The 18,095-nt window shown below is 39.0% G+C and overlaps 1 protein-coding gene across 5 annotated transcripts in view; it reads right to left on the bottom strand.

The window, feature by feature from the left end:
• CSNK1A1 (casein kinase 1 alpha 1) overlaps positions 1-18,095 on the bottom strand; it is a 35,629-nt gene that overhangs the window by 2,722 nt on the left and 14,812 nt on the right. Inside the window, exons 4-10 of one of the 5 annotated variants that reach the window (XM_054841328.1) lie at positions 16,981-17,079; positions 14,523-14,606; positions 11,037-11,176; positions 7,662-7,740; positions 6,620-6,694; positions 5,280-5,386; positions 4,248-4,396 (exon numbers count right to left, since the gene is read on the bottom strand). In XM_054841328.1, the coding sequence (XP_054697303.1) occupies positions 4,248-4,396; positions 5,280-5,386; positions 6,620-6,694; positions 7,662-7,740; positions 11,037-11,176; positions 14,523-14,606; positions 16,981-17,079 (733 nt within the window). Of the gene's footprint in view, positions 1-4,242; positions 4,397-5,279; positions 5,387-6,619; positions 6,695-7,661; positions 7,741-11,036; positions 11,177-14,522; positions 14,607-16,980; positions 17,080-18,095 lie in introns of those variants that run through there. The other 4 variants (XM_054841330.1, XM_054841329.1, XM_054841331.1 and 1 more) reach the window with 4 other exon arrangements.

Below are 18,095 nucleotides of genomic sequence, written 5' to 3' on the forward strand. Positions count from 1 at the left end.
TACGGGATGAAAATGAGAAACAGCCTTCACAGTAGGAGAATTAAACATCAGTTATGGTCATTCAAAGGGGAAAATGCTGCTCCGTCCCAGAACTGCAGAGTTCCTGGTGTCCATTTCCAAAGCTAACCAGCATTTGCCACCATCCTTCAGCTCAAACACGCACCTCTCACACCTACTGCTGCACTGGAAAACAGGCTTATGCACCAGCTGGATGCTACATTCCTCAAACAGGAATTCAGACCAACAGTTTGAAAACAAGATGTGTTATTGCCACTAGGAAGCAGGATGTAATTTCATAGGATTGTTTTCTACTTGTCTGCAATGTCTCATGTTTATATCCTTGAATGTCAAACTGTCATCTGATTGCAGTGGTGCTCTTCAGAGACGCAGTACAGCAGTGTCACACAGACAGAAGGAAAAGGAACAGGAATAACTCACCTTACAGTAACTGGTGTTCACTACATGCTCACATGGTACGATGCTCTGGGGCAACCAGAGCCGAAGCAAGAACCTTTGATGGTGACTACAAACCCAGCATACCTTCTGTCCTTGGAAGGACAAGTGAAACTCATGCAACAGGGGAGGTGGGGCATCACAAACAATTCTTTCAAAGTTCAGAATGCCAAATGACAAGTTCAAGACATTGTGGAAAAGGAATACATACACACATCTCAAAGAGCCAGTTACTGCAAGCTAAGCCAGTCTTCATGTGAGTACTTATATACTCATTTCTGGTGACTCAGGTAGCAGCACTGTGCTTTAAAGAGGTAACAGGAATCTCAACCACAGACTAGTTTGCCAAGCAAATTTCCGTTCTGGATGCTCTCCAAACAGCATGGTATTCTTCTGTTCATGTATGAATTCATCTGAGCAACAGCTCTGAGTTTTTCAACAGAAATCTCTTCAGAGTGAAATACAAAGCTGACCTCAGATATAGTTTGTGCTGTCATCCAGACAGAAGCAAGTGCAAACAAGTCTTAAACATAGCCTGACACTCAATCAAAAAATGTATCTGGATAGTACCCAAGACAACAGCTTAAACTCTTCCAGCATAGGCAACAGGTAATTTAGAACAGATTCAGTAGCTTTGTTTGAACCCAGTCTTAATGCACTGTAGGACAATTCTCTTTATCCTGCACTACTGATTCTAATATAAAAAAAAATCCTGCAGAATTAAGACAGTCATTCCCACTTGAGTGCAAATTCTCACAGAAATCCTAGTGATTCCTTGGTTCCACTGGCCTAAAACCGTCCATAACCCTTAGCGATGCACACAACCAAAAGTTACACTGTTTTTCCATTTGGTGTGTTCAGCAGCGAACACTGATTCATCATTTGAACCACTTTCTCCATCCAAGCAGCCAAAACTAAGTCAACAAAGGAGGAGTGTGCTCCCAGCATGGAAAGAAACCTATCAACTCATTGCTTTAGAAGCCTGGATGTTTCCAATGAAAATGGGGTCCTGAACCTGAGGACAAACGACATACTAAGAAACAATATGCTGCTACTTGTTAGAACACCTCAAATCCAAGGTATTATGAGCAAGAGAATGCCCAACTCTACAGAGAGCAATAGGGAGCTGGATTCAACCCACAACATCCCTTGCAAGTCCTATTAAGACCACACAGGAGTGTTCCCAACCACAGCTGTCAAATGAAGTGTTGAGACATTCATGTAGCACACAAGACTTTGCCAGTATGAAGAACATGCTAAAGAGTTTATGCCAGCATCTCTCTAAATCTTCATTATATACAGGGCCAGCTGAAATCTGCACATTCATCACTCCTTGTCCCTCTGGGGTGTTACACAAAACTTTGATAATCTCTATGCTATGTGAGGGATACTCAAATTGCTTATTACTACAGCTGCACATCCAATCAGCGGGGAAGAGTAGCTGCACTGTCACACTAAGAAGCTCCTCTGCTTGAGAGGTGTTCAAACTTCTCTATTAAGTAGCTGCAGAGACAAGCAGTGAAAAGTATTTAGTTGTCAACTGGCTAAGTCTCAAGCAGTGAACTAATAGTCTGTTCTGAGAAATACTGCCATGACCATAGGTGTCCAGTGAATGCTAGCGGGACTGCTGACAGGCTTACAGAACTCTCCACTGAGTGAATGAAAAACACCTCTTGCAAATGGAATCTACAGACTTTATCCTGGAGATTGACTGCTTGAGTCAGTTTTATGACTGAGAGAAGCTGACTGTAAGCACTGTTACAAATCACACCTGAACAACTGCTGCACTGTCAAGAGATCAAGAGCTAAACTTCCCAGAGTCAGCAGAGAAGCTCTGTCTGTTGAAACAGTTCACCTCTCCCAAGTTCAAAAACAGCTGATCTTGCTGTTACAAAAGACACTGCACAGGGTTCCAGAGAGGGACAGGAAAAAAAAAAGCCACTGACAGAACAGGCTACCCTGGAACCAAACAGAATATTCAGCCTGAATAACCTACAGGACTCAGTGAGATGGTTTAATATAGATGAGGCTGCCTTAACTCAGATCCATAAGTGAGCCCACTGTCCAAATAAGTCATGTAAGTCTCTGGACGTTTTTTGAAAGAATTAAGATTTCACACTCGCCCTGCTCCACTCCTAAGATGCACATCTTCAACAGTACTTGCACTTTATACAGTATACTTTAAGGTTTTTAACCAATAAATGCACCTGTAAATTGCTATTTCCAGTACTCTCATTAAACTGGGTATGGTTACCGGAGGAGTATAATTTGACACCACGAAGACTTTTAAGCCATTTTGGTATACACTTTGCTACAGCAACTACATGGTAATTCAACTGAATTCTGGAAAAAATAAACCAGGTATTTCATTAATCTTCAATGTGAGTGCAACATATAAGCCATAGAGAGTCCTGCTTGAGCTTAGCTAGTTTCAGAAAATCTTCATTAACAGGCAATATTTACCACAAAAAAGCATGTAGGATTTTAGAAACCCGGAATCTTTACTTTGATAAAGAGATTAAGCTAACTGTTTTAGGAAGTCTTCAAATGTTTGACAAGAACTACTTCAATGCTTTGCTGACATTACAGCTTGATCAATCCAAAGGTCACAAGCTTTTCCTTAATGATGGGGGAAGGGGGGGGAGGGGGAAGAAGAGGGAGTCATTCCCCAGAAGGCTGTTACTCTGTGTAAGAGCCAATGAAATTCTGCTAGAACAACAATAATTTCTCCATAGCTATAGCAATGGGCCTCGTTACTAAAAAGTGCAATGAAGAAGGTCCATCAAGAAACAGAAATTGTCTATTCTCACTCGAACAACCTCATTAGCTTCAATTTCATCCACAGGTCATCTTGAGGAATCAGTTTCATTACAAGACTGGTTGTAGTAGTCACTAGCTGTAGCAGTTTCTTGCTAGTTACTTACTAGACTAACACTGGCAGATTTACATCACAAAAAAATTAAAAGCCTCTAGAACGTGTAAAAAAATTTGAATGTGCTTTTTCAGAACTCGGTTTTTACACAATTACATTTTGAACATTTCACAACATTTCCCTTTGAAACCATAACCTAGAAACATTAAAAACAGTCCAGAAACCTGAAGCCCCACCCCAGAGCATCCAGATACTTCAGAAAATTGTGACTTGGCAGTCCACACCAGTTTGGGATTACTCTGTGATTTAGGGAAGACATTTTTAATTTTGAGCTCACTGGTCCTTTCAACTTTGGACCAAATGTCTCAATGTAAACCCACCGGAGGAAACCAGATCATTCACAATTTTCTGTTTCCAATGTTTGAGGCATAACAGAATAGAAGCAAACCCACAGCACTATACCAGCTGGAACAGGAGTAGAACCCAAAGTCTCTAGATCCTTGCCTCATTAATGAGAATTATCCCTTAAGAAGTGTTAGGTCTAGGATTTTGGATTGTATTATATATTTTTATATATATAAATATATATCATATGTATATATATAAATAAAAATAAATAAAAATGTCACATTCCCAACACCAAGTCAGTTTCTTGTTTTGGAAAGTGGTTAATGCAGGAGCAAAAGATGCAGTGGTTAAAAATGACCCAACATCCCCAGAAGAAATGGTATGAAGAACAAGGACATTTTGGTATAAAGTTAGTAGTCAAATTCTCCAAGGACGTCTTTTGGTTTTGCTTTTTAAATTAACAGCCAAATATATTTTTTAAACCACCTCCTTGATCTAACACTTGAATTGTCAACATTGTCCAAATTAGTGTAATTTTTTTTCCTGTAACGTCACTTGGTTCTTGGCTACTAACCTTTCATGTTACTCTTGGATTTGTCAGTTTGCTTGCCTGTGGGGGTTTGGGCCTGCTGCCCCTGCCCACTGGAAGAGGCTGCCTGCTGTGCTGCTTTCTGCTTTAACATTGTCCAGTCGAATGTGTAGTCATATTGGTGGTTCAAGGTCCTAGAAAAGAGTGAAATACTTTACTGTAACACATCATCACTTCCTTATTGCTAATACCAAGCCTTTGCTGAAAGCCCAGAACTAGAGGTTAACTCTTTGTAGCTGCTTTAGAGATTATAGTAATAGTCAGCATTTATATACCATCTAACTTAAAGGGATTCTTCAAGCAAGCCCAAATACCATCAAGCAACATTTTCTTCACTGTTCATGTAAGAAGTCTGTATTTATTGAAGCAGCACTTCCTCACAAGCCAGCTTATTAACTTCTATGCTCTGAGGTTCTCAGGGTTTTGTTTTTTTTTTTAAATATATACTTTAAAGGAGGGACTGCAGTATTGAAAATCATTGAATAAAAATTGCTGTGGATTCCAGAAACCTGAAGGGAAACTCTTGAGAGATCAGTACCAGCTCTTCTTTTGATGGATGCTGTTCACTCCACAAGGCTGAGTTTCTGTTCTGGTTTTTCTAACAAGCTCAGTGAAACAGCACTGTTCCTCTCCATTGAAGTCCATCTCCTGGGGCACTACTCTTAGTCCTATCACCGATCTCCAAACATAAAAAGCTTCAAACACTTTAACTGAGGGGTCAATTTCTTAAGTTACTTGCAACAGAACTTGAAGCATGGGCTCAACCCTCTAGCATTAGTGGTCAGATCATACAACTCAAAACCCAAGAGAATATTTTCATTCACTTTTAACATTCAACAGTATTTTTCAGGTCCTTTTAAACAGCTTTGCAAACTCTGAAATGGAAAGAAAGTCCCAGAAGAATTCCCTACACCACACACACATGGAGCAGAGCTTTCTGCAGTGCAAGTCCCACAGAACAGTTACCAACTGGTAAAGCACTGACAAATTTCTGTACTTTTACACTTTGAGACTGACCTGAAAAGAATACGGAATAATTGCCTCAGATACATGTAATCTGGTGCCTCTTCAAAGCGCAGGCCACGACAGTAGTTCAGATACATGGCAAATTCTGCAGGGAATCCCTGTAAATCAACAGTGTTAATCAAGCCATGGCTTGCACCAAAAAGCTTCTAACAACCCTGTAAGAAGGCAACAAGCTGTATTTCTGCCTATAATGGCAGACAAAAATTGACTGAAGATTTGTATGTGTAAACTCCATTTTGCCTCTAGTTATTCATTTATTCTGTATTTCAGAAAGTGGATTTGATCAGCAAGTTACCAGGTACATATTCCTTGCCCCCCCGAACTGTTACCTGATGCATGTTTTGCAATCACAAATCCTCTGCTACCAAAGCCTTCAACATACACCATATTTAAAATGCTTCATTCATCCTAATTAAACCTAGTTCTTATTAACTAGGACTCTGAAATAAGTAGTAATTGCCTCTTAAAAGATTCCACTCATGTTTCCTTGATAATCTACTTAAGCATACTAGAGGCAAGGTCAGTTACCAGTATTAAGTGTGAAGACTTCTTTCAAAGATCCCCTGCTTTACATATTTACACATTTAATACTATATAAAAGCCTACACGTAAATAGGTAATAGCATACAGCATACTGCTGTACTACAAGAAAACACAGGGCATAACAGTTCAGCAGTTTGGAAGATGTTGTTAGACTGTAAGGGTATATAAACATGCATGACTAGGAAGTGCAATCCTCAGTACTGCTGTTTGATGTGCAAAAATTACCATGTGTTCTCAAGGACCTTTTAACAAGTATGTGGCTGCCACAATTCAAGATAAATCTTAAGACCCAAAGGATAGCATTGGAAAAACATTCTGCAACATGGCTTTAAAGATCACTTAATAGGTAATTCCACTACAGCCTCTATTTGAGATAGAGAAGACAATCTGAACAATCTTGAAGAGGTAGAAACAAGTATATATGAGCATGCTATACAGCTCTACCTTGGTTTTATTTATCCAAGAGGACACACGTAGAAATTTCACTGTAGAAGCTAAAGAAATGAACAAGCCTCACTTAAGAGAGCTGGATAGTTTGCACAGCCAGTCACCAAGTACTGGAATGATTGTGGCACAAACTATGCCAAGAAACAGCAGCGAATGCCTCCCGTTACACATGCCATGCCGACAGTCTTGTTGGGTGGCCAAACACAAGGCACCCACGACTGCCAGAGAAGTATTATTCAGGAGCAAATGCCATGTGAGACTAATACATTGGCTCTAGTTTTAAAAAACAAGAGAGAAAAGAACGTCCATTTCACAGTATGACATCATTTGGAAACTCTTACCTTACACAAAACCTCAACAGGAGTGGACATTTTCTTTTCACTAATCTTTTCATACTTTTGCTTCTTTGTTGCAGCCTGTGGAACATGTAGGTCACAATATAAGAGACATTGTGCAACACTGGATTAACAAGGACAGTAGCAAAAAAAATGACAAAAATTCTTTGGTGAACCATAAGTATTTTATGTGAAACCTCCAAGTCCCACACACTTATTGCAAAGGGAATGAAGGTCAATCTGGTATTAAGACTTGGACACAGTTTAATACTATTTGTTGCAGTCTAATGCTTCTATCACATGGCACAGCTCATGTAGTTCTAGCTGCTGCTTTTGTCCATTAAACAGACCAGACTTGCATTTCCATTTGCCAAATTTCTATTAATTCCCACTCAGCACCCCATTCAAGGGCTGCCTGCATGTTTCAGTAAGCAGCCATTACATTCATTTGCAGCTGAAGAGTTCTAGTGTTTCACAACCCACTTGCCTTTTTAGAAAACTTGCAGCTGCAACACCATGAGTTACACAACTCTCACATGAAGAAAAACAATTAAAACATGACAACAAATCACTGAAGTCTATGTAACAGAAATAAGAAATACTTGCCATGCTTGTAGTTGGCTACCATACATGATAATACTTGAAACAAGTCTGTTGCAGCTAATAATTTTTCGGTTTATTATGGTGAACTGAACATATCACTAAAGCTGAACTTGCTAGGTGAGAGATTATTTCCATGCTCTCTACAGCAATTCAAAAAGCCACTAACAATGTTATTTTCTACTTCCCAGAGAGGGCCTCAGCCTACAAGACAATAATAATTTGCAAAGATGACGTATACTATTGTTCAGCATAAATTTTAAGACAGTCATACAATACACATTCTGCCTGCTGCACAGGAAGGTGAAAGAACCTTTCTTCTACATTCTATAAATATCACAGCTAGGGAAAAATCGCTTTGTATAACTGAAGCTAAATATTACATACAACCACCTACCCAGCCCAACATTAAAAAAACAGGGTGGGGGGAAAAAGCAACATAGCCTACCTTTAATCCTTGCCAAGGCAGGCTGGTTCTGTTAAAGTACATCAATACATAGCCTAGAGACTCCATGTCATCCCGACGACTGGAGAAAGAGGAAGAACACAATGAATTACAAATTTTGGCATTTCATACTTTATTCCAAATAGCACAAGCATTCAAAAATTAAAAAACAAGAAAAGAATAATTAAGAAATAAAACCTAAGCTTTGGTGCAAAGGAAGATCTCTTGCTACTACAGCTAAGACATCTAGGTGTTCAGGATTCCACTTGCAGACATGTAACAAGTCTTCACAAGCAGGAAGGAGATCCTATTCATTTTTCAAGCAAGGAATAGTCAGTAGGTATTGTGTGTGGCAAGTTTCCATCTGCAGTTACATTAGAATAATTTGGGAAACAAAAACTTTGGAAAATAAAAAAGAAACATTAAATGTCTGTCCCATTTAATTAAGTAGCTTGGATAGAATCTGAAGTTTTACCTGCAGGAACCACAGAATGCATTGTAAGAGAGATCATGACATTAGCCTTCACTTCAGTAAGGAAGATTTTTCCCTGAACCTTGCCTCATTCCTGGACCAATACTGAACATCTAGCCCCAGAAGGGCATAACTCCTTTCTTTCCTCACTTGCTAAAAAACCCCTGAATTGCCTCCATGATTTTTAAAAGGCAAGCAATATTTAGAAAGGTGCATGCATCAATCTGAGAGGTGCCTCTGCTTTCTTCCCAGAAGTCTGTTTCAAGGCAGCTAGAAAGCTCCAAAGCTATCTATCTCTAGACTTCACTGAGAATTTGCACACAAACTCTCATCTAAAAGGCTTCAAATGTTTTCTGTACTGTGTATGCTCCAGATCCACGCTTTAGCCACACAAACATCATCATACTTTGCTACACTGCCTTCACAATTACTAAGGCTAGTACAGTTCACTGAAGTGGAAAATACGCTCCACGATTTTTTTCCTCTTGGCAAAGTTGTCTCTTCCCAACTGTGGTAGAATCAGATTTTTTTCCTCTGACTGCCCCACTGCAGCTGACATCTATTTAACATGAAACAGAAAAGTAACTTATTTTTCTCCTTCCAGCTCCCTTAACAAGAGAATCTGACAGGTATTGCCGCTGCTTTGCCACCCAGGCAGATCTGCAAGAAAACTACAGAAGTGGCAGGAAAGACTACATACCTACTATTCCCACAAGGGAGTAAAAGGCTGAGAGCAACATTGCAAACAGGATTGTACATATGGGTGAGGGTAAAACAGCTCCCTTTAAGTGAGAACAATCTGTAAAAACCTGGACAGATCTACCTCCGGATCTTGGTATCAGAGGAAAGAAGTTGTAGGTGATACTTTACATTATAGCCACCCCAATGTAACCACTAATAATCACCAGAATGGCCTCCCTGTCACCCCCTTGTGTTCCAGCTCTGACCCTTTGGGGAACCAGTTGAGGGAGCTATCCCAGAAGAAAATCAGTTTGGCTCCCTAAACCATTTTACCACAAGGACAAAAAAAAAAATCACTAGCTGTGCCCAGGGGTCAGGGAAGGGAAGACTGGTTCACTCCTCTTGACAGGAGCTAGCTCTGAGATCATCTCAGCTGTAACACGAAACCACAGCCAAAGACAGAGGGATGAAAAGTGATACTATGACCACAAACTCCAGCCTGTAAAACCTGCTAATTCTATTAGAATTGCAAATTTTAATCACCAACAGGATTCAGTGAACCAGTATAAGGTCATGACATAAAATTACATTTTCTGAGAAGGCAGTAGTAAATTCAGAAGCAATAAAGGGATTAATACTTTCCATCCCCGATCCAATTCATTGTTTTAATGTTTAATTTCATGATTTTGTAGTAGGAACCACTTAGTTTTGCAAATCTGTAATGATATGTTACATTTGAGCATATACTGATAAAAGTGATTTTCAAAATTTGGAAAACAATAATGAACAATACTCTCCATTATTAAAACAAGAAATGGATAACACTGCTAACAGCTCCCTGAGAACAGCTACCATTACATATAGGAAAACATGTTCTGTAACAGTTAAAGGACAGCACTAACAATTGAAATATTCTGCCATTCAGGACTGGTTTCTCTTGATTACAGGAATACATTATCTGTTTGCCTCACTGTTCGCTTGATCTAGACAGTTTAATAACTTTTAGCACATACCAAGCTATATTTCTATTTGCATTAGAATTCTCAATACCAGAGATGGTACAAGACCTCCAACTAAATTCCAAAGCTATAGTCCTTTGCGGTTCTGTCTCTTCACCATAAGGTGCTAGCACAGCCATTCCCTTATGAGAACAGCATGGGTTCTATGAAGTGTACTTACTTCAGAAATGACACCTGTCATTTACCCTACTTGACCCACATATCAAGTAGGCTTAAATAACACTGACAGACAACAAAATACACCCAAGGAACCTTAAGGAAATTAAAACAAATAGAAAACATGGAGCACTTTAAAAGCACCAAATATTTTTAAGGTATATGTTCTATTGGAGTTGACATCTACAAATTGTCATTCCCATCTTGATTAAATTGAAGGTTAGAGGCACAGACATTCAGGGAAGTTTCAACTATGTCTAAGGACCTCAGCATCATGTGGTAAAGCACACTATTATATGTAGACATGTAGGTAAGGAAGAGAAGAGAAGCATCACTTCATATGTCATAAGTACATAACATATACTTCCAAACAACTTAAAGTGCTATCTCCACTGGACCACTGCTAGGATACTGTAGTAGTAATATGTTTTTGATCCAAATAAAATTGTGTTTGTTGATTAAGCAAAGCTCAAACATTAACACAAATGCATGTGTATATATATACACACATACAGAGCCACAACTATGGTTGCATATACCAGAAACCAAAATACAGTGTCAGTGAAGTAGAAGATCTTTAAGTCTTGCTTGCAGGCAAAAAGAGAAAACAGAGTTTACTAACCTAAAGGGAGAATGAGAAAACAGGACACAGACACCAGCTTTAGAATACCCTTTCTGGCTACAGAACTGCATCTCAAGCCAGACAGCAGTGGCATCAACAGGTACCAAACACGGTAAGGAAAGTGCACCATTTTATTTGTGAGGGTCATCAGACAGATCCACATGAAAGTATAGCTTATCCTTTAAAAAAAACTAACTAGAACAGTATGCAGAACATCTACCTCATGCCTGCAAGACAGACCACCTTCAAGCAGCAAATTAGGTGCTTGGATTTCTTTCCCTACCCTTGCATAGGCAGCCAAGAAGAACAGCACTTGCAAAGGGATATATACATTTATTCACATAAAATTACTTCAGACACTTCAGAACCTTACAAATAAGATCATCTTGCAGTCTCCAAAAGCACAGCAGTAATCTCCTTGAACTCACCTCTGCTCAATGCCAAGATGTGCATTGATACTGGCATATCGAGCTGTACCAGTGAGATTTTTGTCTTCTCTATATGGTATGTGTTGCCTTGTCCTGTTGTCCCGGTACTTTTTGGCCAAACCAAAGTCAATAAGGAATAACTTAAAGAAAAATGAAAATAGATTATATTTCTGTACAACGCAAGGAATCACTAGGCATTAACTACATTTTAAGACATCCACACAATGTAACAGCCTACAGTTAAGAGGAAGCAAAGTAACAGTGCAGTCACAACTAGCTTTAACTAGCCAGTTCAAAAACTTAACAGTGAATTAGTTCAAGCCTTTTCTCAATCTAGTGGAACAGATTAGATTGTGCTACTCAGCATATGCATCTTAGTTCTACAACTATTTAATGTTACTCTTGTAGTTTGTATCACATTAGCTCAATAACTACAGTGCACAATTAAGGAAGGAAACTAGTATGTGCAAAAGCACACTTCACAAAAACCCACTCACACTAGACCAGCTTACACATACAGATAGTTAATGGCAGCTCAGCAGCTTAATGGAAGTGATGCATACCCTGTATTCTTCCGTATGTCTCAAAGAACACTGGCCATTCTGCAGAGCGTAAGGCCAAAACCCTCAACAGCAAACAAGACACCTTGCTTTCAATCATATGCTCATTTCGAGACTACCGGAACACTATCACAGCAGCATGACACACTTGCTGATGATATTAATACAGCCAGGAAGCTAGAGCCTAGTACATGGAATCCAATTTAGGTTTCTAATAACCAAGCTTGCCCAATGATTTGGTATTTAGCAACAACTGAGTACGTGCTAATTAGCGCGCTAATAGCCAGCCTATCTACTAAGGTCAATACAGACTGTACCTTCTTGCAACAAGATTTCAAGACTAGGCAAAAAAGCTGAGGCAGAAGTACATAAGGAATGTTTCAAATTCTAGCAATCAGTCTTCAAGCTACAAATCATCAGGCTGAGCTCCTGATTCCAACGTTGGATTAATGCTACAGGATCAGGTACTACAACCCCTACAGGTTAATGAATAATGCAAAAGTAACTTGGGTAGGGGAGGGATATGATGGAAAGAAATAACGTTCAAGAAATTCTCAATAAAAAACTATTCAGTATGACCTTAAAGGTGATTCTAGAACAGAAGATACAGTTTTAAATGCAAACAAGTACTGGAGATTGATATGCAGGTATACCTGCATCCCAAACTGAAACAAAGAGTCACTCCAGCACACTAGAAGTGCTGTGAATTATAAAGTGACACTCGACATGGAAGTATCAAAGATACTGAAAGACTGAAAGTTTCTGAATTCCATGGTAGGTATGTTTTAGAATTCTGGCTGAAGATGATTTTCTAACTATAATAGTCTAGACAGGAAAAAACAAAGCTAAAAACCTCTTAAGCCACTGACATTGGAGCAGAAAAACCTTAAGTCTTGCCATGATTTATATGCAACCACAAAGCACAGCAGTTCTACATTTGCTGTCCTAATGAAAGTCACCCTGAAAATCCAGAATGTTTTGAGCAAGAGGAGGTAAACCCAAGCTGTTACATCAACTACATTGGTCAGACAGTTCAGCAAACTGGGGGGGTCTTGTCTTTGTTGCACCCACCACAGCTACCACTAGAGGTAGTTATTCACTTAGTGAGCATGGACATGTTCTCCAGCTACCAGGAAATTAGTGAATTTTGATACTAAAGTAGATAGTACAAAAAGCTTTATGTTATTACTATACTGCAAGTGCAACGTTCCTAGAAGCAAAGCCTGAGCTCAAATGCAATCCTTTATTTTCTGATTAAAGCTCTCTGATCTGGTAACAGCCTCTGATATATAGTTTGCAATAGCTACTTTTGCAGGGTCTTTGTCCATTAGTTTAAGCAAAATACTATGCCTTGAGAAGGAGGGAAAACCAAACACTATACACAGAGTATTTTCACTGCACGTTTAGTTACAAACACTTTAAACCATTCAAAGTCTTCATGTGCCTTCTGTAATCCTGGGGATCTTGCTGTTAATTAATGGTACAAAGGGACAAAGTCACAGTTCATGAATCAAAATAGTTAACACTGGATGTATGCCTCATACATAAACAGCTGGTGTCTAGCCCTGTTTAGCACCAACTTGGTAAGACTACTTTCTTCAAAAGAGTTATAGAAGTAAATAATGGTCTGCCTTTTCCACAGCTGCTACAAGCTCTATCTATTAGACATGAACAAGGTAATTTTGCATTCTCCAAGAGGTATGGGTAGAACCTCTTTAAAAAGAGGAATCAATTCAGCAACACAGATCTGTGTTTCACTAGTCAAGTAACTAACTGGACATGATTTTATGGTACTGATTTCTCTGGGGAAGTTACTCTGTTCCCTAGCTTCGGCTCATTCTGTATTTCCCATTCTAGATGGGTGGAAGGCAAAGGACTAAGTCCATCTTGTAAAGAGTTAAGTTGGAAGATACAGCCTGATTTGGATGAGCACAGAACATACTGATTGTCTGCCAGCAGGAACACAGACACATTCCCGCAGATAACCTCATACCACCTTAATTCTGTTTGTTGCACGATCAGCAGGAAACTGGAGAAGTAGGGCAAGATTTTTGCCAAGAGCAACTAGAGAAGTAGATCAAAGTCTCTGCCTCAACAGATAAGAAAGTTTCAGAAGGAGACAACAGAAGCCTGTCAGCTTGCATACAGCAGCTAGCTGTCTGGGATTTAATACATGAAGACTATCATTGTGGAAAGCTACGGATGGATTCTATGGCCAAACTCCTGAGCCTTGATTCATATTCAGCAATTTCCAGCTGTCCTGCTATGAACTGGCATGTGTCTTCATTTCTTTCCAATTCATCTTCTCTTTAAGAGTCAGGAATACTACATTTAACACTACAAGATAAGTTCATGCTTCTCCAAGGCACAGCTTGTTGGAGTAATTTCATTTTGTAAGCACAATGGATGAAAATATCAGAGTCCTCATTACACATTTGGAAATATTTTGAACAAAAACTGCAAAGGAAGGAGTCTGGCTGAAGCGATAACAGAACTACTCCACGTGCAAAGACACTGCAGGAACCCTACAGCAAGGCAAGCAGACAGCCCTATGCAGAAGCCCTGCTATTTCACTAGGGTGGCATGTCTATCCTTCAACACATTCAACAGATTGCCTTTGAGTTTTAAAGGACAAAAAATAAAACCTGCATCTGAAATCAAGCACATACATTTAGCCCTTTTTAATATCAGTTTAGAAATAATTCCACAATTTAAACAAGCGCCACAGGGAAACATCTTAGTAATGTTACATGTTTGCCAAGTATGTCTGAATAATGCCAACATAAGAGGTGCTTTTGCAAGGTCTACATTCTCCAGAGAAAAAAACCAAAAAAACAAAAACCAAAACAAAACAAAAAACCAAAACCAAAACAAAAATAAAGCACATGAATTTGGGGTTGAGGTTGGAATAGGAGACGGTTCAGACCTGGTTTAATCCTGAGAAAGATGGGTCCTGAGAAGTACTAACAGTCATGCTTCTTTTCCTCTTCCCCACTGGAGATTCTAAACACTGAACAAACAATAGAGGGTGGCAGTGCATCAAACAGTATTGCTTACATTGCAACAACGGCTGGCGCAGACAGGCAACACCGAGGCGTTCGAGAAAGAACAGGGTAGCCAAATGCCATCCTTCTTCCACCAAGCACTGTACTTTTCAAAAAACTATGTATGTTCACATTTTTTTTAAATTTTTTTTTCCAAGGAGAAAATTTGAAAGGTGTGACAAGGTAAATTTCAACTGTGAGCCGCTCCAAAATGGCACTGCCTTGACCAGGGATAGCAATGGTGACATTTGGCTCTATTAAAAAAGGAAATTAAAGTTTTGCTTACAAAAGCATCCTTTGGTTCCACAAACTGCCCTTCCCCCAAAAGACATTTAGAAAAAGTAAATCTTCAGTAAGGAAGAGGTAGAAGGCATTTAGTCACCTTAAAGTTTACTTTCATAAGCATGCAGGGCTTATTTCTAGCATAGCTGAAAATTCATCTTTTAAGGTGGGAGCAAAATTTCTCCCAATCACCAAATTAAAATTTGAAAAAAATATTTTTTTTAAATATAACTGACAGGAAGCTACTGGAACAAGATTACCATGCTATTCTAGTCTTTGTGGCTGATTTTCTTCAAACTTTGTGCAGTCATCTCTTAAAAACCCCAAACTACACTTAGTTACAAAAAGAATCAATGTAAATACTGTATGGTGGCAAGTGTTCCTCAAATAAAGCACTTGGTTCCAAACTGAAGCAACCCATTCCTCATTTTGCTCATGTAAACCTACTGATTTGTATTTCTATCAGAACTACCTAATCTCTAAAATCCTGCAACAGTAACAAAGTCCATGCCCACAGTGTTTACCACCATATCATTGCGTGGCTCCCTAACTAGTCTACTAATGGGGAAAAAAATCTAATGGTTTACAGGCAATTTTGGTTTTCATTTCAGCTGATGCAAATCTAATGTGTTCCTCCACTAAAGTAAGCACAGTAGCATTTTCTAGGCCATTATCCACATCAAGACGAAATAGAGTGCAACAATGCCAACCTGGCATGACTGTGCAACAGTATAGAAAAATGGCCCAAAAAGAACAATTGGAAATCAGAAACTAAAACTAGGAAAAAATTTTAAGTTTTCAAGTTATACTCTAAGTCATGCCAGAAAATTAAGGAGCCTAACTGCTCAACACAGCAGAGAAATAGAGCTCTACAGAGTGAAAGTATGAAACTTGGGAACAAGCAAAAGTTTAACAGCAACAGGATTACATATAGACTGCCTTTCAGCTGGACTTACAAGCTTTTCCAACAATGGTTGTATCTAAACATTCAGTGCACTGCACCTCTTCAGACAAGAGCTGTTATCTCATGTTAATCAAGCTTTCCCCTTCTAATGTTCATGGCCCTGAAGTTGGCATTCATACAGGCAAACAAAGGTAAACATTTTAAACACTAGTAGTGCCTACAGAGAGGAGACATTCTCTGATGGCATATAGAGAAGATAAGTGGGAATCTTGCTTCCAATAAACAGCTTGATCACGTACATTTGTCCTGAAGTTAATTTCTATTAAGTAGCATGCTTAATGCATTGCCAATGCTGCCTGTCTGCCCGAGCTCGACATACAAATTGCAGGATTAAGCATATTTCACTCGAGAACTAAAAATAAAAAACAGTTTTCTTCTATATAAGGATTTCAACGGGAAACATGCACTTCTGACTACGTTTATCCATCCAAACAAGTGCAATAACCTCAGCCCACCCCCCCGCCCTGTTTTTTCCCCACAAAGTAAACAGAGCAGTTTGCTGTACAACATATTCAGATACTCTAAAACATAACAGTTTTCTATCAACATATTTACATAAATTCATTTATTAAGGCAATTGATCTACACGTTGGCTGTTAGTTGTATCCACAATTCTGATGGCTGAAGAGTTCTCTTTACCAGTCTATCACTGCAAGATTTAATGCCCTTATGACTGGTAGGTCAGGAGCTCCCACGTTGGCACAAATTCTTTTCATCCCAGGAAGTCAGCCCCAAAGCCAAAGATAAGATTTTACTTTATCATTGAGGAAAAAAGATGCTATTACAACAGTTAGCTTGATAATGAAATGCCATTGAGAAGAGTAGCTAAGTATTCTCTAGGGTTTGTTTATAATCTTGTTGCAAGCCTAGAAATCATCTTGTAATCGAGTATCTCACAGGGTGGGTCAGAGACCCACATGTCTGCCACTGCATTTAGAAGTGGACACAGAAATCCAAGTTCTCACATCAAAAAAATCATGGTTTAGCATCCAAAACATCAGCTTTAGCAATGAGTTTTAAAAAGGTTGTGCAGCTTGAATCAAGTAACATAGCCATTTCCTTTGGATCTTTTAAACAAAGAGCATCAGACTAACCTTATTACAGTGACGCCCAATACCCATTAGGAAGTTATCTGGTTTAATGTCTCTGTGTATAAAATTCTTTGTGTGAACATATTCAATTCTACTGATCATCTGTAAAAAAAACACAGGTAAGATTTCAGTGACAGCAATACAATTCACTTAAACCTTCAATGAATGCATGAATTTTTAGTGTTACCTTACTCTGCAACTTAAGTTTCTATATTTACTTAATGAAAACCAAGGGTTTTTTTTTTTTATGCTGTTCAAATAAATTTATCTTTATGTTAAAATTCCATAATCTTCACCAGGAAATGGCAGATTAAATACCTGAAACTATTTCACAGACATTCAAGTTCACGTTCTAACTACAGTGCCCCATTAATTTCTTTTCCTTACTTCAAACAAAGGTTTTCTACACCTACCACAATACAATTTTAAAGCTCATTCCCTCCCCGTCCCAGTTATTCATTCATCATCAAGTGTCACTTTTCCAGGGAATAGTTTTCACAGAGCAAGTAACAACTTGATTGTGGCCCATACTGTCATATCTAGGCTACCGTGATCCAGGAATAACAGTCAGCAGTGAAGACGCAGAGAAACTCTGGCACATCTGCATCATCCCATATGGTCATGCGATTTCCTGTGCGTGAGATCACAGCACATGCATTTATGTGGTACAGCTTTTCAGCTACTAAAACACTCTTCACACAGTCTTTAGTGAGTTGGACTGTTACAACATCATACCCTTGACAGCTGTTCTACTGGACTATGACCTAAGAGCCAGTTCTGTGCACTGATATCATACATCCCATCTATGTTTCCCAGATGACAACTAATTAGCATTTATCATCCAAAAGAATACTGCACAAAAACCATACAGATTCCCTGGAGATGCTGTAACACCCAGGCTCTAGCTAACTGAGCAGGCAAATGGCTCTCTAAAGCAAGCGTACCACTCACTTAAGGCAGCTGAGAATAGGGACAGCTGACCTTGTCTCCATACAAATGCCATGAGCTTCCTTGGCCAAGAGCCTGGGATTCTACGAGCATCTGGCTATGTGACAACTTGGTACTAACATCAATTACGTAATATTAGATGAAATTTAAACTACCATTGAAAATCCAAC

This window comes from Grus americana, chromosome 14, assembly GCF_028858705.1.
Source record: "Grus americana isolate bGruAme1 chromosome 14, bGruAme1.mat, whole genome shotgun sequence".
Lineage (NCBI taxonomy): Eukaryota > Metazoa > Chordata > Aves > Gruiformes > Gruidae > Grus > Grus americana.